Genomic DNA, 20,177 nt, shown 5'->3' with positions numbered 1-20,177 from the left:
TTAGCATTTCAATGAGAAATTTTTATTACTGTAAGATTTTTGTCGATGTATGCTTCTTGAAAATTTAATTGCACATATACCCTATATTCCCCAGGATCCACATACTGTCAGAATTTCTAACATCCATGCATTAATGTACATGGAGTACAGCCAATGCTATTTTATTGCATTAATTGGAGCTTAATTTCTTCCCAATTTTATTTTTCATAATGGAATATGAATCTTGATTTTAAATGATAAAAATAAAAAGGAATCTATGTAAAATAATTTTGATTTCTAATGTTTAACTGATAATTTAATACTTTGAATTCTTAGTCAGTATTTCAATTGAAAAGAAAACAGATCTGCATTTTGTTTTACAACTGAAAAATATTTAGAAATATGAAAATTAGTTTCTATTTGGAGCCATATCTGACTCATTCTCTTGTCTTTCACACACTTAATCTCGGTTTTAAATTCTTAGGCCTAGATATTGGCCTCCTTAGCACCTCTTGTTACCACTTCTGGGGGGAGGGTCAATAACAGCACTAACCACTTACCAACCGGGCGTGGCAAGCTGAACAATTCCCACTAACTTCGGTGGGGGATTTGCGGCGGTAGGACGTTGCACCCCGATTTCCTTCGCCTGGAGATCGTAATGTCATTGCCATTTGCATCGTTCCAGACCCAAACTTCGGTTCCTTCCCCTGCAGAACCGCAGGCGAAAACCGGCAGCTGCAGGAGGCGTTGATCAGGAGGCCGGGTGCTTCGATTAAAGGAGAGTTGGCCGAGGCATACAAAATTTTAAAAATGGCGCTGTTCAATTTTTTGACTCCTCTTGGGCCACGACCGATCAGCCCGGCACTCTGCTGCAGTCCATGGGGTTGACTGGGCTGGATTGTGGCTACTGCCGGGGACTCACTGGTCCCAATCCACAGGCTGCAGCGATGGCCCTTCCCTTTAAGGGAGGGAAGGAGCTTCGGAACTCGGCAGTGCTGCACGGCCCATTGTGCAGCGCTGCATAACTACCGCCCTGCCTGCGTCCTGCTGCGCTGCAGAAAAGAAGTGGAGTGGAGCACTTGATTTAGCGCTCTATTTCCTTCCTGGAGCACAATTTTTAAAAACTGAAAATCATTAGCGCCTGGCCCAGTAGCGCTTCGGACCCGAACTTCGGTTCCGCCCCCTGCAGCATCACTGGGCGAAAACACTGGCACCTTGATGCATTATAAATAGAAACATAGAAACATAGAAAATAGGTGCAGGAGTAGGCCATTCGGCCCTTCTAGCCTGCACCGCCATTCAATGAGTTCATGGCTGAACATTCAACTTCAGTACCCCATTCCTGCTTTCTCGCCATACCCCTTGATCCCCCTAGCAGTAAGGACCTCATCTAACTCCTTTTTGAATATATTTAGTGAATTGGCCTCAACAACTTTCTGTGGTAGAGAATTCCACAGGTTCACCACTCTCTGGGTGAAGAAGTTCCTCCGCATCTCGGTCCTAAATGGCTTACCCCTTATCCTTAGACTGTGACCCCTGGTTCTGGACTTCCCCAACATTGGGAACATTCTTCCTGCATCTAACCTGTCTAACCCCGTCAGAATTTTATATGTTTCTATGAGGTCCCCTCTCATTCTTCTGAACTCCAGTGAATACAAGCCCAGTTGATCCAGTCTTTCTTGATAGGTCAGTCCCGCCATCCCGGGAATCAGTCTGGTGAACCTTCGCTGCACTCCCTCAATAGCAAGAATGTCCTTCCTCAGGTTAGGAGACCAAAACTGTACACAATACTCCAGGTGTGGCCTCACCAATGCCCTGTACAACTGTAGCAACACCTCCCTGCCCCTGTACTCAAATCCCCTTGCTATGAAGGCCAACATGCCATTTGCTTTCTTAACCGCCTGCTGCACCTGCATGCCAACCTTCAATGACTGATGTACCATGACACCCAGGTCTCTTTGCACCTCCCCTTTTCCTAATCTGTCACCATTCAGATAATAGTCTGTTAAGTTAGCACCCCTGAATTTCTCCCCCTTAGTATAATATGCAATACTTCTGTTAATAGGCTATTAAGCATCCATTAGCTGTCTCGGTGGAAGTAGTTTTTAAATATCTAACTTCTAGTTCATGATTCTTTTTCTTGGATATATCCTGATTTTCCTATAAATGGGTTTTGCTCCTTCGATTCACTTCCTAATCAACTTCTGTCCACCCAACTCTTTCCCTGCTTCCATGCTAACTGACATCATCAATGGTTATCTCTCCTCAGAAACAGTCCCTCCCCCCTTAAAAATCATTATCCTCAATAAACTCGACTTTTCAGACACTGCCAGTGACTGTCCCATCTCTAACTTTCTTTTCCTCTCGACGGTCCTTAAATATATTGTTATTCCAAGCTCCTGAAACTCCCTGTTCAATTCTCCCCAGTCTGGCTACTGCACTTTTTACAAATTCTTTTAAAAAAACACCTTAACCAAAGTCACAAAAGACATCCTTTGCTGCTGTGACTATGATGGATTATCCTTTCTTGTTCTTAATCTCTCGCATTCAACAGTTGACTACGCCATCCTACCCACCTCTCTCCAGTCACAGAGCATAGCTCCATTTCTACCGTTCCAAACATAACCACAGCATCTCAAGCAATGGCTTCTCTTCCCACATCCACCCTATTATTCTGCAGTCCTCCAAGGTTCTACCCTCAAACCCCTAGTCCTGCCCCTCTGTGACATCATCTGCAGACACATGTTGAGCTTCCATATCTATCCTGATGATACAAGGATTAAAAAAATAAGGTTCTGCAGGGCCTGCTTAATAAGTCACATCAGTTATTTAGAGCGCAATTGGCAGTTTGGAGAAAAGACAGAAATCTTTCACCAACAGATCAAAGTGGGAGTGTAATGAATAAGAATCATGAATTTTAGTTTATCATTTTCTCAGCATACTTTTGAAAAGTGAGAAGCAGCTTCAAACATCTTGCTTAGAATAGAAATGCAATCATAAATGTTTTGAGTAATACATAGCTTTAAACCAATAGTGAAGTGCAGCATTTACTCACTAGCATACACTGTTCTACTTTATGGAGTGTTTTCACATTAAGCACATTCCCTTTCAGCAGGAAATTAAAATGTAATACATGCACACCTTTTACAGTAATTAAGACCTTTTTCCTTGGACTTACATGGGCTGACGTCTCTATATCTGTTCCGGTTTCTATTTTCTGGAAGCTTGGCTACTTTACAAGGGAAGTCACTGGCTTGATGTCGGATATCCTGGAATTGCAAAATGGGAAATATTGTAAATGAGGCAGGAACATTTCAGGGTGATTGCATTCCAGCAGTACAACCAGTTTGTACTACAGTATTATATTAAGGAACAGTCAGAAGATATGCTGGCAAAATGCTGCCCAAGACAATTACTTAATTAAAACAGTAATGCAAACAGAGAAGGGCTGACAGAATGAATCATGCCGACGAGAGTGACAGTCAACAACCTTCTCTTTTCCCCCAAAAAGTAAGCAAAATTCTCATATCCATTTTAATGGCATATCAAATAAATGACAGTCGGCAGAGGTACTTAGTTAGTTTGACTGGAGATCCACTGACCAAACATGTTAGTGACTCAGATCTGGAGTTTCAAATACAAGCAAGATGAAACTGCACTGTGCAATATTAGCAATGATGAATTATAAATGTTAAGTACCAAAGCCATGCAATACTGATGCTTTACAAGCAGGATATTGAAAGCAACACATTTAGTTCTGTTTTATTACTAGTTCATTCAGAACTAATAAAAAGCCAGTGTCATTCACATGAAAGAATATCCCTTCCTTGCAGTACTTGGTACAGTATTGTGTCACTTCACATCCTCACTTTTTAAGAACATAACATAAGAAATAGGAACAGAAATAGGCCATGCGGCCCCTCGAGCATGCTCCGCCATTCAATACGATCATGGCTGGTCTGATCATGGACTCAGCTCCACTTCCCCGCCCGCTCCCCATAATCTCTTATCGTTTAAGAAACTGTCTATTTCTATCTTAAATTTATTCAATGTCCCAGCTTCCACAGCTCTCTAAGGCAGCGAATTCCCCAGATTTACAACCCGAAGAAATTTCTCCTCATCTGTGTTTTAAATGGGCGGCCCCTTATTCTAAGATCATGCCCTCTAGTTCTAGTCTTACCCATCAATGGAAACATCATCTCTGCATTCACCTGGTCAAGCCCCCTCATAATCTTACACGTTTCGATAAGATCACCTCTCATTTTTCTGAATTCCTATGAGGCCCAACCTACTCAACCTTTCCTCGTAAGTCAACCCCCTCATCCCCAGAATCAACCTTGCGAACCTTCTCTGAACTGCCTCCAAAGCACAAGTATATCCTTTCATAAATATGGAAACCAAAACTGCACGCAGTATTCCAGGTGTGGCCTCACCAATACCTTGTATAGCTGTAGCAAGACTTCCTTGCTTTTTACACTCCATCCTCTTTGCAATAAAGGCCAAGATATCATTGGCCTTCCTGATCGCTTACTGTACCTGCACACTATCCTTTTGTGTTTCATGCACAAGTACCCCCAGGTCCGGTTGTACCTCCGCACTTGGCAATCTTTCTCCATTTAAGTAATAATTTATTCTTTGATTTTTTTTCTGCCAAGTACATCACCTCACACTTTCCAACATTATACCCCATCGGCCAAATTTTTGCTCACTCACTTAGCCTGTCTATGTCCTTTTGCAGATTTTTTGTGTCTTCCTCACACATTGCTTTTCCTCCCATCTTTGTATCGTCAGCAAACTTGGCTACGTTACACTCAGTCCCTTCTTCCAAGTCGTTAATATAGATTGTAAATAGTTGGGGTCCCAGCACTGATCGCTGCGGCACCCCACTAGTTACTGGTTGCCAACCAGAGAATGAACCATTTATCCCGACTCTCTGATTTCTGTTCGTTAGCCATTCCTCTATCCATGCTAATATATTACCCCCAATCCTGTGAACTTTTATCTTGTGCAGTAACCTTTTATGTGGCACCTGCTCACCGAGACATTTCTTCCTCCTCTGCTTTACCCCACCCCTGGTTACAGAGGCACTCCTTGTTGCTTCCGACTCCTTTCTGCCACTTTGCTTGGAGTCCAACTCTGCTACGTGCTTTGTGGACACAAATTCCCAATATTTAAAAATTCTCCCATCAGGAATTTTCCCCACAGTATGCAGAATTGCAGGGACTAGTAAGCATGCAGACCGTGATGCCTAACTTGAATTGACCTGTATATTGCACAAGTACACATTCACATGTATGATTTCATATGATGTCAGTGGAGTAACATTACCAAACTGACCTTCCCTGCCAGTGATATTTCTGCAAGTTGATCCCAGATTTATTTTGTCCACCCAGCAAAGGAATGCAGGTGTAATTGTAAGAGGGGCTCAAAATGATTCATGAAAAAATGAAGAAAATGCAAATTGTCACTTCCAGAGGTAGGTACCCTTCAGCAGCATATACCCTTCTATGGAAAGAAACTGGAGGTGGGGGCAGGAAGCAAAAAAAAACTGGAGCAATTCACTTTCAGACTGCCACTCAACTTCAGAATTCCAGTCTCAGGGCTGGAAATTAGCCAGCCTTGCTCCCCTTTTTTCGGTAGTATTTCACCGTTTTTGGCGGAAAAAGGTGATCAGGTAAATTGGCCAAAGTCTTGCGCCAGCGGTTTTGAAATACCGCTGAAAAGCAGGCCGCCGACGTGCAAGATGGAAAAAAAAGCGGCATTGCTTTCAAGTGGTTGTCCAGTGCACCAGTATTCTGGGTGAACAAAATGCCCGAGAAAAGCCTGCTTTTCTGTTTTAAAATTCTTTTTCAGCGATCCGCTAGACAAGTGGCTTGTGAATATTTTTTATTTTTTGCAATTCTGTGTGTTTTCCCCCCCCCCCCTCCCAAGGCCAGTCTTTTAGCGGTAACCGGCCTCGGATTAAAGTTGGCGAGGACCGCACTCTCCGCTGCGAATCCTCATGCAATGCCGATTTTCTTACTGCCGGGCACAATTCTTTTGTCAATTTTAGACCTTTAAAAAATGGCCGAGTGATTAGCGGTATTTTTGGCGAAAAATGTCACCAAAGGACCAATTTCCAGCCCCAAGTTTCCATTCCCCAGCTTGTGAGAGAAACTTCAAGGAAACAACAGATTCAGACATGTCTAAAAATACTCTGGGGTGTGTATGCTCCTCTCCAATTTATCTTGCTTTTCTCCAGAATCAACTGCTCAAACACACTCCACTTCGCTTTTGTTTACAAAACCTTCCTCGGTTCAAAAATCATAAACCAGAACATTTAATTACAGCAAATACGATAAAACTTTCCCTACTTTTCTGAACAGAACGTAAGTCCCTACTTAATCACTTCCTATCTGGATAGCAAAAAGAGCACAAAGCTATAAATGAAAATAGATTGTTAAATAAACAAATCAAATGCAAATGATAATTACCTTACATACAACAGCAACAGGTCATTACAACAGGCCCCTATAAAACACTGGACTAGAATTTCAAAAGGTTATTGGCTACAGTGCTTGTTGATTTTTCTACTGTATTTACTCAGCCTACTGCTGCTCAGATGGTGCAATTAAACTTTACAACGGTCAGGGTCCTAATTTAAGTGTAAAATTTGTCTATAGTAACCATTTATTAACCCAATTAGCCTAACATCTGTTGTTGAAAAAATGCTGGAGTTCATTATTAAGGAAGCAGTAGCAGGACATTTGAAAAAGCATAATTCAATCAAGGGTGGATAAGGGGGAACCAGTGGATGTGGTGTATTTGGATTTCCAGAAGGCATTCGAGAAGGTGCCACATAAAAGGTTACTGCACAAGATAAAAGTTCACGGGGTTGGGGGTAATACATACAGCAATTCTCCCCCCCCCCCCGCCCAGTCATCAAGATCCACGGTGTGGCCCTGGACACCGTGGACCACTTTCCATATCTCGGGAGCCTCCTATGGGATTGAAGGCCGATAAATCCCCAGGGCTTGATAGTTTGCATCGCAGAGTACTTAAGGAAGTGGCCCGAGAAATAGTGGACACATTGGTGGTCATTTTCCAACATTCTATAGACTCTGGATCAGTTCCTATGGATTGGAGGGTACCAAATGTAACCCCAATTTTTAAAAAAGGAGGGAGAGAGAAAACAGGGAATTATAGACCGGTTAGTCTGACATCAGTAGTGGGGAAAATGTTGGAATCAATTATTAAAGACGTAATAGCAGCGCATTTAGAAAGCAGTGACAGGATCGGTCCAAGTCAGCATGGATTTATGAAAGGGAAATCATGCTTGACAAATCTTCTAGAATTTTTTGAGGATGTAATTAGTAGAGTGGACAAAGGAGAACCAGTGGATGTGGTGCATTTGGACTTACAAAAGGCTTTTGACAAGGTCCCACAGAAGAGATTAGTGGGCAAAATTAAAGCACAAGGTATTGGGGGTAATGTGGATGGAGAACTGGGGGTAATAGTGGAGAGAACTGGTTGGCAGACAGGAAGCAAAGAGTAGGAATAAACGGGTCCTTTTCAGAATGGCAGGCAGTGACTAGTGGTGTACCGCAAGATTTAGTGCTGGGCCCCAGCTATTTACAATATATATTAATAATTTGGATGAAGGAATTGAATGTAATATCACCAAATTTGCAGATGACACTAAGCTGGGTGGCAGTGTGAGCTGTGAGGAGGATGCTAAGAGGCTGCAGGGTGACTTGGACAGGTTAGGTGAATGGGCAAATGCATGGCAGATGCAGTATGATGTGGATATATATGAGGTTATCCACTTTGGTGGCAAAAACACGAAGGCAGATTATCTGAATGGTGACAGATTAGGAAAAAGGGAGGTGCAACGAGACCTGGGTGTCATGGTACATCAGTCATTGAAAGTTGGCATGCAGGTGGTGAAGGCGGCAAATGGTATGTTGGCCTTCATAACGAGAGGATTTGAGTATAGGAGCAGAGAGGTCTTACTGCAGTTGTACAGGGCCTTGGTGAGGCCACACCTTGAATATTGTTTTGGTCTCCTAATCTGAGGAAGGACATTCCTGCTATTGAGGGAGTGCAACAAAGGTTCACCAGATTGATTCTCGGGATGGCAGGACTGAGATATGAAGAAAGACCGGATCGACTAGGCTTATATTCACTGGAATTTAGAAGAATGAGAGGGGACCTCATAGAAACATAAAATTCTGACGGGATTGGACAGGTTAGATGCAGGAAGAATGTTCCTGATGTTGGGGAAGTCCAGAACCAGGGGTCACAGTTTAAGGATAAGAAGTAAGCCATTTAGGACCGAGATGAGGAGAAACTTCTTCACTCAAGAGTTGTGAACCTGTGGAATTCTCTACCACAGAAAGTTGTTGACGCCAGTTAGATATATTCAAAAGGGAGTTAGATGTGGTCCTTATGGCTAAAGGGATCAAGGGGTATGGAGAGAAAGCAGGAATGGGGTACTGAAGTTGCATGATCAGCCATGATCATATTGAATGGCGGTGCAGGCTCCAAGGGCCGAATGGCCTACTCCTGCACCTATTTTCTATGTTTCTATCAACAAGAGCAGGCATCGATGACGAGATCCAACACCGCCTCCACTGCGCCAGTGCAGCCTTCGGCCACCTGAGGAAAAGAGTGTTTGAAGATCAGACCCTCAAAACTGCCACCAAGCTCATGGTCTACAGAGCTGTAGTAATACCTGCCCTCCTGTATGGCTCAGAGACATGGACCATTTATAACAGACACCAAGTTTCTGGAGAAATATCACCAACGATGTCTCCGCAAGATCCTACAAATCCCCTGGGAGGACAGGCACACCAACATCAGCATCCTCGCCCAGGCTAACATCCCCAGCATTGAAGCACTGACCACACTCTATCAGCTCCACTGGGCAGGCCACATAGTTCGCATGCCAGACACGAGACTCCCAAAGCAAGTGCTCTACTTGGAGTTCCTTCACGGCAAAAGAGCCAAAGGTGGGCAGCGGAAACATTACAAGGACACCCTCAAAGCCTCCCTGATGAAGTGCGACATCCCTACTGACACCTGGGAGTCCCTGGAACAAGACCACCCTAAGTGGAGGAAGTGCATCCGAGAGTGCGCTGAGCACCTAGAGTCTCAACACCGAGAGCATGCAGAAATAGCATGCGGCAAACCAGTCCCACCCACCCCTTCCCGCAACGACTATCTGTCCCACCTGTGACAGAGTCTATGGCTCTCGCATTGAACTGTTCAGCCATCAAAGAACTCTTCAGGAATGTAAGCAAGTCTTCCTCGATTTCGAGGGACTGCCTATGATGATGAATATATTAGCATGGATAGAGGATTGGCTAACGAACGGAAGTGTGTGTGTCGGGATAAATGGGTCATTAACTGGTGAAGTGCCATACAGATCGTGCTGCGTTTCAACTATTTACAATCTATATTAATTACTTGGATGAAGGGACCGAGTGTAATGTAGCCAAGTTTGCTGATGATACAAAGATGGGTGGGAAAGAAAATTGAGAGAATGACAAAAAATCTGCAAAGTGATATAGACAGGCTAAGTGAATGGGCAAAAATGTGGCAGGTGGAGTGGAATGTGGGAAATGTGAGGTTATCCACTTCGGCAGAAAACACAGAAAAGCAAATTATAATTTAAATGGAAAAAATTGCAAAGTGCTGTAGTACAAAGGGACCTGGGGGTCCTTGTGCATGAAACACAAACAGTTGGAATGTAGGTGCAGCAAATAATCAGGAAGGCAAATGGAATGTTGGCCTTTATTGCAAGGAGGCTAGAGTATAAAAGCAGAGAAGTCCTGTTGCAACTGTACAGGGTATTGGTGAGGCCACACCTGGAGTACTGCGTACAGTTTTGGTCTCCGTATTTAAGGAAGGATATACTTGCATTGGAGGCTGTTCAGAGAAGGTTCACTAGGTTGATTCCAGAGATGAGGGGGTTGACTTATGAAGATAGGGTGAGTAGGTTGGGCCTCTACTTATTGGAATTCAGAAGAATGAGAGGTGATCTTATCGAAAACTACAAGATAAGGGGGCTCGATACAGAGAGGATATTTACACTCGTGAGGGAAACTAAAACTAGGGGGCACAGTCTCAGAATAAGGGGTCGCCCATTTAAAACGGAGATGGAGGAAGAATTTCTTCTGAGGGTTGTAAATCTGTGGAATTCTCTGCCCCAGAGAGCTGTGGAGGCTGGGTCATTGAATATATTTAAGGCAGAGATAGACAGATTTTTGAGCGATAAGGGAATAAAGGGTTATGGGGAGCGGGTAGGGAAGTGGAGCCGAGTCCCTGATCAGATCAGCTATGATCTTATTAAATGGTGGAGCGGGCTCGAGGGGCCAAATGGCCTGCTCCTATTTCTTATGTTCTCAATTATACTCTACCATTGAAAACAGCATCAACAATATGAACGTTAGCACATTATATTAACCTAGGAATCTCAGCAAGCCCTTGAAGGATGAGACTGCATAATATATATCTGTACATTAACATTGTGCCCTGAATTCTGAGAGCTGGAGCACCTCAGTATCTACAGACAGTATAACTTACTTCTGGTGCAAACTAGATTGGTTTTATCACACCTCACTTGCAGCAGGTAGGTTACTACAGGGGCATATACTACAATTTTGAAAGTACGTAACTTGCCATGTTCCACCTACTGGTACAGGTACACTATCTAATGATTGGAGATAGTCCTTCATGTTTGCTTGTAGATAGATTGCAATTAGAAATTTGCACTGCATCTGCACCACCTACCAAAGTCCAGCTCTGGAGTAAAACCAACTCAAACAGTGTGAGGGAACAAACATTATTCTCCTCAGATTTTAGTTTCCCTTTAACTTTATTCTGCAGAGCATTCTGAGCCAAATAGCAACAGGCTTCTGTATTCATTTAATGCAGAGAGAAATGTGTTCACAATCACATAAAACATTTGCACACACCATAAAAGCCAGGAAGGTCCCTGATCCATTCCTTATTGGCTCCAGCACTCCCATCAGTGTACAGTGATCCCTAATGGGAGTGCGTGCTGGGCGCTGGGTTTGACTGAAGTTCTTCACAGTTGTAGAGCATGCAAACATTGATCATCAAAGCTCATACATGAACAGCCAATGAGAGAAGTATGAAGCAACATTATGGGAATGCCACCACTTCAAGTCACACACCATCCTTTATAGTCACTGGGTCAAAAGTTAGGCAGAATCAGAGCACAAAACTAGCACCATTAAGCATAATTTAGGTATAACAATGCAACTGTTGCCACACTAACAACTTGCATTTATAGTGCCTTTACCATAGTAAAATCATCACAGGTCTACAGATCAAGGAAACAGCAATTATGTCACTTCTGAAAGTGGATAGGTCGCCCGGTCCAGATGGAATGCATCCTAGGTGAGGGAAGCAAGGGTAGACATTGCAGAGGAGCTGGCCAATGTTCCCTCATTTCATTTGGGGTGCGCAGCCCCTTTTTATTCAAAACACTACGCATGCACGATTTTTCGCAATGGAAAGCGGTGAGCCGGCTACGCAGTGGTCCTGAGCCTAATGGGAACGTTGGTGCTGGCCACAATCTTTCACTCCTCCTTAGATACAGGGGTGGTGCCACAGGACTGGAGGATTAGAAATGTTGCATACAAGGGGAGAAGGATAAACCTGGCAATTACAGGTCAGTCAGTTTAATGAAGCTTTTAGAAACAATAACCCGGGAGAAAATTAACAGCCACTTGGACAAGCATGGACCAAAAGGAAAGACAGCATGGATTTGTCAAGGGCAAATTGCATTTGACTAACTTGATTGAGTTTTTTGATGAAGTAACAGAGTGGATGAGGGCAGTCCAGTTGATGTGTATACTAACTTCCAAATGGCCTTAGATAGATAAAAGTACCACATATTAGGCTTTTTGAATTGAAGCCCATGGGATAAAAGAGGCAGTGGCAGCATTGATAAAGAACTGGCTAAGCGATAGAAAACAGAGTTGTGTTGAATGGCTGTTTTCAGATTGGAGGGATATCCAGTGGAATTCCAAAAGGTTCAGTACAAAGACCACTGCTGTTTTTGATATACATTAATGACTTGAATTTGGGGGCACAGGTTATAATTTTGAAATTTGCAGATGACGCAAAACAGTGAGGAAGATAATAATAGGCTTCAAGGGAACATAGACATGCAGGTGGAATGGACGCACACATGGCAGATGAAAATCAGCACAGAAAAAAAGTGAGGTGATACATTTTGGTAGGAAGAACGAGAAGACAATATATGTTAAATGATACAATTTTAAAGTGGGGTACAAGAAGAGAGAGACCTAGGGGTATGTACGCACAAATCTTTGATGGTGGCAGGACAGATTAATATGGGATCCTGGGCTTTATAAAGAGTCAGAGGACAAAAGCCAGGATGTTATGGTAAGCCTATATGAAACAGTAGTTTGGCCCCAACTAGAGTGTTGTGTCCAATTCTGGACAACAGATTTTAGGAAGGATATGAAGGCTTTGGAGAGGGTATAGAATAGCTTAACTAGAATGGATCCAGGGATGAGGGATTACAGTTACGTGGATAAACTGGGGTTGTTCTCCTTGGAGAAGAAAAGGCTAAGAGGAGATTTGATAGAGGTGTTTAAAATCATGAAGGGTTTCGAGTAAATAAAGAGAAACTGTTTCCAATGGCTGATGGGTTGATAACAAGAGGGCACAGATTTATAATGATTGGCAAAAGAGCCATGAGGAAGTGTTTAGGATTTGGAATGCACTGCCTTATAGGGCGGTGGATACAGAAAATAGTAGCCTTCAAAGGGGAATTGGATAAATACTCGAAGGAGAAAAAAATTGCAAGGAAAGATTAGGTGAGTGGAATGAACTGCATTGTTCTTTGAAAGAGCTATCACAGACTTGAAGGGATGAATGGCCTCCTGTGCTATTCTAGGACTCTACAAGAATATCAAGTTACATTATAAAGTGCAGCATTGATAGTCAAGAACAGCACAGCAAATTCCACAACACGATTCTCCACAGAATTACAGTAATTTTGGTTTTAGAATTAATACTTGGTTTTGTTTGGGCTGTAATGATTGCAATTGCATTATGGCGTGGTTTTCAATTCATCCCACTCACCTAATCGTTCCCTGCAATTTTTCTGTCCTTCAATAAGAGCAGGCATCATCGACGAGATCCAACACTGCCTCCAGTGCGGAAAACAGTATTTGATGACCAGGCCCTCAAAACTTCCATCAAGCTCATGGTTTACAGGGCTGTAGTAATACCGGCCCTCCTGTATGGCTCAGAGACATGGACCATGTACAGTAGACATCTCAAGTTGCTGGAGAAATATCACCAAGCATGTCTCTGCAAGATCCTACAAATCCCCTGGGAGGATAGGCGCACCAACATCAGCGTCCTCATTCAGGCTAACATCCCCAGCATTGGAGCACTGACCACAGTTGATCAGCTCCGCTGGGCAGGCCACATAGTCTGCATGCCAGACACGAGACTCCCAAAGCAAGTGCTCTACTCGGAGCTCCTTCACGGCAAACGAGTCAAAAGTGGGGCAGCGGAAACGCTACAAGGACACCCTCAACGCTTCCCTGATAAAGTGCGACATCCCCACTGACACCTGGGAGTCCCTGGCCCAAGACCGCCCTAAGTGGAGGAAGTACATCGGAGAGGGTGCTGAGTAACTAGAGTTTCAACGCTGGGAGCAAGCAGAAATCAAGCGCAGGCAGTGGAAAGAGCGTGCAGCAAATCAGTCCCACCCACCCCTCCCCTCCCCTCAACGATTATCTATCCCACCTGTGAGAGTCTGTGGCTCTTGTATTGGACTGTTCAGCCACCAAAGAACTCACCTCAGGAGTGGAAGCAAGTCTTCCTCGATTCCGAGGGACTGCCGATGATGGTGATGGTTTTCAATATCCTTGGCAATTAAACGAAAAGTGATTTGTACTGGTTAAAAAAACAGGCGATTCCGGCCCAAAAGCATGATCTACTTTAACATAACATAAAAACACAGAAAATAGGTGCAGGAGTAGGCCATGCGGCCCTTCGAGCCTGCACCACCATTCAATAAGATCATGGCTGATCATTGACCTCAGTACCCCTTTCCTGCTTTCTCACCATACCCCTTGATCCCTTTAGCCGTAAGGGCCATATCTAACTCCCTCTTGAATATATCCAACGAACTGGCATCAACAACTCTTTGCGGTAGGAAATTCCACAGGTTAACAACTCTGAGTGAAGAAGTTTCTCCTCATCTCAGTTCTAAATGGCTCACCCCTTATCCTTAGACTATGCCCCCTGGTTCTGGACTTCCCTAACATCGGGAATATTCTTCTCGCATCTAACCTGTCCAGTCCAGTCAGTATTTTATATGTTTCTATGAGATCCCCTCTCATCCTTCTAAACTCCAGTGAATACAGGCCCAGTCAATCCAGTCTCTCCTCATATGTCAGTCTGGCCATCCCGGAAATCAGTCTGGTGAACCTTCGCTGCACTCCCTCAATAGCAAGAACATCCTTCCTCAGATTAGGAGACCAAAACTGAACACAATATTCCAGGTGAGGCATCACAAAGGCCCTGTACAACTGCAGCAAGACCTCCCCGCTCTTATACTCAAATCCCCTAGCTATGAAGGCCAACATACCATTTGCCTTCTTCACCGCCTGTTGTACCCGCATGACAACTTTTAATAACTAATGTACCATGACACCCAGGTCTCATTGCACCTCCCCTTTTCCTAATCTGCCGCCATTCAGATAATATTCTGCCTTCGTGTTTTTGCCACCGAAGTGGATAACCTCACATTTATCCACATTATACTGCATCTGCCATGCGTTTGCCCACTCACCTAACCTGTCCAAGTCACCCTCCAGCCTCTTAGCGTCCTCCTCACAGCTCACACCACCACCTAGCTTGGTGTCATCTGCAAACTTGGAGATATTACACTCAATTCCTTCATCTAAATCATTAATGTATATTGTAAATAGCTGAGGTCCCAGCACTGAGCCCTGCGGCATGCCACTAGTCACTGCCTGCCAATCTGAAAAGGACCAGTTTATCCCAACACTCTGCTTTCTGTCTGCCAACCAGTTCTCTGTCCACGTCAGTACATTACCCCCAATACCATGTGCTTGGATTTTGCACACCAATCTCTTGTACGGGACCTTGTCAAAAGCCTTTTGAAAGTCCAAATACACCACATCCACTGGTTCTCCCTTATCCACTCTACTAGTTATATCCTCAAAAAATTCCAGAAGATTTCCCAAGCATGATTTGCCTTTCATAAATTCATGCTGACTTGGACCGATCCTGTCACTGCTTTCCAAATGTGCTGCTATTTCATCTTTAATAATTGATTCCAACATTTTCCCCACTACTGATGTCAGGCTAAGTACCCATTTTCTCTCTCCCTCCTTTTTCAAACAGTAGTGTTACATTAGCTACCCTCCAGTCCATAGGAACTGATCCAGAGTCGATAGACTGTTGGAAAATGATTGTCAATGCATCCACTATTTCTAGGGCTACTTCCTTAAGTACTCTGGAATGCAGAGCCCCGGGGATTTATCGCCCTTCAATCCCATCAATTTCCCCAACACAATTTTCCACCTAATAAGGATTTCCTTCAGTACGTCCTTCTCACTAGATCCTCAATTCCCTAGTATTTCCAGAAGGTTATTTGTGTCTTCCTTTGTGAAGACAGAACCAAAGTATTTGTTTAACTGGTCTGCCATTTCTTTGTTCCCTATTATAAATTCACCTGAATCTGACTGCAAGGGATCTACGTTTGTCTTCACTAATCTTTTTCTCTTCACATATCTATAGAAGCTTTTGCAGTCAGTTTTTATGCTCCCAGCAAGCTTCCTCTCGTACTCTATTTCCCCTCCTCCTAATTAAACCCTTTGTCCTCTGCTGCATTATAAAATTCTCCCAGTGCTCAGGTTTGCTGCTTTTTCTGGCCAATTTATATGCCCATTCCTTGGATTTAACACTATCCCTAATTTGCCTTGTTAGCCACGGTTGAGCACCTTCCCCGTTTTATTTTTACTCCAGACAGGGATGTACAATTGTTGAAGTTGATCCATGTGATCTTTAAATGTTTGCCATTGCCCAAGTATCACTCGCCAGTCTATTCTAGCCAATTCACGTCTCATACCATCGAAGTTATCTTTCCCCAAGTTCAGGACCCTAGTCTCTGAATTAACTGTGTCACTCTCCATCTTAATAAAGAATTCTACCATATTATGGTCACTCTTCCCCAAGGGGCCTCGCACAACAAGATTGTTAATTAGTCCTTTAGCATTACACATCACCCAGACTATTGGTCTAGAAATCCATCCCTAATATACTCCAGGAAATCCTCCTCCACCGCATTGCTACCAGTTTGGTTAGCCCAATCAATATGTAGATTAAAGTCACCCATGATAACTGCTATACCTTTATTGCACGCACCCCTAATTTCTTGTTTGATACTGTCCCCAACCTCACTACTACTGTTTGGTGGTCTGTACACAACTCCCACTAGCATTTTCTGCCCTTTGGTATTCCTTAGCTCCACCCATACCGATTCCACATCCTCCAAACTAATGTCCTTCCTTACTATTGCGTTAATTTCCTCTTTAACTAGCAACACCACCCCACCTCCTTTTCCTTTCTGTCTATCCTTCCTGAATGTTGAATACCCCTGGATGTTGAGTTCCCAGCCTTGGTCACTCTGGAGCAATGTCTCCGTGATGCCAATTACATCAAATACGTTAACAGCTATCTGCGCAGTTAATTTGTCCACTTTATTACGAATACTCCTCGCATTGAGGCACAGAGCCTCCAGGCTTGTCTTTTTAACACACTTTGCCCCTTTAGAATTTTGCTGTAATGTGGCCCTTTTTGCCTTGGTTTTCTCTGCCCTCCACTTTTACTTTTCTTCTTTCTATCTTTTGCTTCTGCCTCCATTCTATTCCCCTCTGTCTCCCTGCATCGGTTCCCATCTACCTGCCATATTAGTTTAACCCTTCCCCAAAAGCACTAGCAAACCCCCCTAGGACATTGGTTCCAGTCCTGCCCAGGTGCAGACTGTCCGGTTTGTACTGGTCCCACCTCTCCAGAACCGGTTCCAATGTCCCAGGAATTTTATTCCCTCCCTTCTGCACCACTCCTCAAGCCACGTTTTCATCCTAGCTATCCTGCGATTCCTACTCTGATTAGCACGCGGCACTGGTAGCAATCCTGAGATTACTACTTTTGAGGTTGTACTTTTAAAATTTAGCTCCTAGCTCCCTAAATTCGTCTTGTAGGACCTCATCCCATTTTTTACATATATTTTTGGTACTATATATGAACCACGACAACTGGCTGTTCACCCTCCCCCTTCAAAATGTCCTGCAGCCGCTACGAGATATCCTTGACCCTTGCACCAGGGAGGCAACATACCATCCTGGAGTCCCGATTGCGGCCGCAGAAAGGAGCAGGGAGGTTTTACTGCATTTGTACAGGGCCTTAGTGAGGCCTCACGTGGAATATTGTGTTCAGTTTTGGTCTCCTAATCTGAGGAAGGACGTTCTTGCTATTGAGGGAGTGCAGCGAAGGTTCACCAGACTGATTCCCGGGATGGCTGGACTGTCATATGAGGAGAGACTGGATCAACTGGGCCTTTATTCACTGGAGTTTAGAAGGATGAGAGGGGATCTCAGAAACGTATAAGATTCTGACGGGACTGGACAGTTTAGATGCGGGAAGAATGTTCTCGATGTTGGGGAAGTCCAGAACCAGAGGACATAGGCTTAGGATAAGGGGTAGGCCATTTAGGACTGAGATCAGGAGAAACTTCTTCACTCAGAGTTGTTAACCTATGGAATTCACTGCCGCAGAGAGTTGTTGATGCCAGTTCATTGGATATATTCAAGAGGGAGTTAGATATGGCCCTTACGGCGAAGGGGAATGGAGAGAAAGCAGGAAAGGAGTACTGAGGGAATGATCAGCCATGATCTTATTGAATGGCAGTGCAGGATTGAAGGACCGAAAGGCCTACTCCTGCACCCATGTTTCTATCTTTCTATCTATTCCCCTTACAATAGAATCCCGCACATGTAGCTCTACCATTTTTTTTTCCTGCCCTCCTGTGCAGCAGAGCCACCCACGGTGCCATGAACTTGGCTGCTGCTGCTCTCCCCTGATGAGTCATCCCCCTCAACAGTACCCAAAGCAGTATCTGTTTTGCAGGATGACGACCGCAGGGGACCCCCTGCACTACCTTTCTTCCACTGCTCTTCCTGTTGGTCACCCATCCCCTATCTAGCTGTGTACCCTTTACCTGCGGTGTGGCCAACTCACTAAACGTGCTATTCACGACATCCTCAGCATCGTGGATGCTCCAGAGTAAATCCACCTGCAGCTCCAGTGTCGCAATGCGGTCTGTCAGGTGCGGCAGTCGGATACACTTCTCGCACATGTAGTCGTCAGGGACACTGGAAGCGTCCCTGACTTCCCACATAGCACACGAGGAGCATGGCACGTGTCTGAGCTCTCCTGCCATGACTTAACCCTTAGATTAACTTAATTTGGCAACAACAATGCTAAAGGATGCCTACTGATAAAGAAAAAAAAACTACTCACCAATCACCAGCCAATCACTTACCCCCTTGGCTGTGACATCACCCTTCGATTTCTTTCTACTTCTTTGCTTTCTCTCCCTGCAGCTGCACTGGCTGGCCTTTTATAGGCCTCCCCACGCTGCCACTCTGCATCCGCGACGCCCTGCTGGCTCCCGACGACTGTTGGGCCTTTTATAGGCCTCCCCACGCTACCGCTCCACCTCCTCGACGTCCTGCTGGCTCCTGACGACTGTCGAGCCTTTTATAGGCCTCCCCACGCTGCCACTCCGCCTCCTCGGCGTCCCGCTGAGTCAGAAGGTGGTGGTGGGCTCAAGTCCTATTCCCAGAGACTTGAGTACACAATTTAGCCTGGCATTTCAGTGCAGTACTGATGTGAGTGCTCCACTGGAAGAGGTGCTGTCTTTCCAATGAACCATTAAATCAAGTGGGCATGAATAGTACCATGGGATTATTTAAAGAGGAGCAGGGGAGTTCTGTGTCCTGGCCAACATTTAGCCCTCAAGCATCACGTAAAAAAGCAGATACTCTAATCATTTATTTCATTGCTATTTGTGGGACTTTGCTGTGTGCAAATTGGATGCCACATTTCCTACATGACAACAGCCACTATAGTTCAAAAGCACTTTATTGCTTGTAAAGCACTTTGATGAGATGTGTTGAAGTCATGAAAGGTGCTATATAATTGCAAGCATGAGATTCTGGCATAGATTTCTGTTCAAAATCATGAAGGGTTTGGATAGAATAAATTAAAAGAAATCGTTTCCAGTGACAGTAGGGCCAGTAACCAGAGGACACAGATTTAAGGTGATTGGCCAAAAAAAAAACAGAAGCGACAAGGAAATTATTATTTTTTTTTATAAAACATGGCGCGTTGCGATGATCTGGTATGCACTGCCCGAAAGGATGGTGGACACAGATTCAATGGTAGCTTTCAAAAGAGAATTGGATAAATACTTGAAGGGGAAAAGAATGACATGGTTATGGGGAAGAGCAGGGAAGTGAGACTAATTGGGTAGCTCTATTGAGGAGTCGGCTCAGGCACGATGGGCCGATAGAATGAAACCGCGCAGAAGGAAGCCTATGATTATATGTCCTATTCCAATATAGTTTATTCTATCCATACAGTTCACCTGCAATTATCAATAAGCTCGCAACAGTACCGTAATCTTTTGAATTTGTGACAAAATATTTCAAACAAAATCCAAAAGTTCACAATTTGAGGTACAAAAATTAGTGGTACAATAAATTATTACTTAATAATGCAGAACACTGAAAAAGCATTACTTTAAAAATATAAATGGTGCTTTGAATAGCTTGTTCTTTAGAATTGTACAAAATAAAATGATGCACAGATTTATGCCCATCAGGATTGTTGATGACCTGTGCAAGTGTCTTCCACTGAAATGTTCACCTGCATTTTCTCTTGACAAATGCAGACTGCTCGTTGTGTATTTCAAGCATTTTCTGTTTTTATTTCAAACTTCCAGCACCTGCATTTATTTATAATGTTCAGCTTAACAATCTAAAATTACTGCTTTGGTTGCAAACTGCTAAATTCACTACTTTAGTGTGTGAAAGATACAACAGGAT

The 20,177-nt window shown here is 43.9% G+C and overlaps 1 protein-coding gene across 6 annotated transcripts in view; it reads right to left on the bottom strand.

Moving 5' to 3' along the window:
- The window catches only part of LOC139277496 (tyrosine-protein phosphatase non-receptor type 1-like), a 133,478-nt gene that overhangs the window by 44,184 nt on the left and 69,117 nt on the right, over window positions 1–20,177 (bottom strand). For all 6 annotated transcript variants that reach the window (XM_070896018.1, XM_070896016.1, XM_070896012.1 and 3 more), the window contains one exon: window positions 3,158–3,248. Coding sequence is in view for 1 of the 6 variants with exons in the window: in XM_070896012.1 (XP_070752113.1) it covers window positions 3,158–3,248 (91 nt within the window). In the remaining 5 variants the exon portion in view is untranslated. The remainder of the gene's footprint in view (window positions 1–3,157; window positions 3,249–20,177) is intronic.

This window comes from Pristiophorus japonicus, chromosome 12 (genome assembly GCF_044704955.1).
Source record: "Pristiophorus japonicus isolate sPriJap1 chromosome 12, sPriJap1.hap1, whole genome shotgun sequence".
Taxonomy (NCBI): Eukaryota; Metazoa; Chordata; class Chondrichthyes; family Pristiophoridae; genus Pristiophorus; species Pristiophorus japonicus.
Note: the sequence above shows the minus strand (reverse complement) of the source record. Positions and strands in the feature narration are given on the sequence as shown.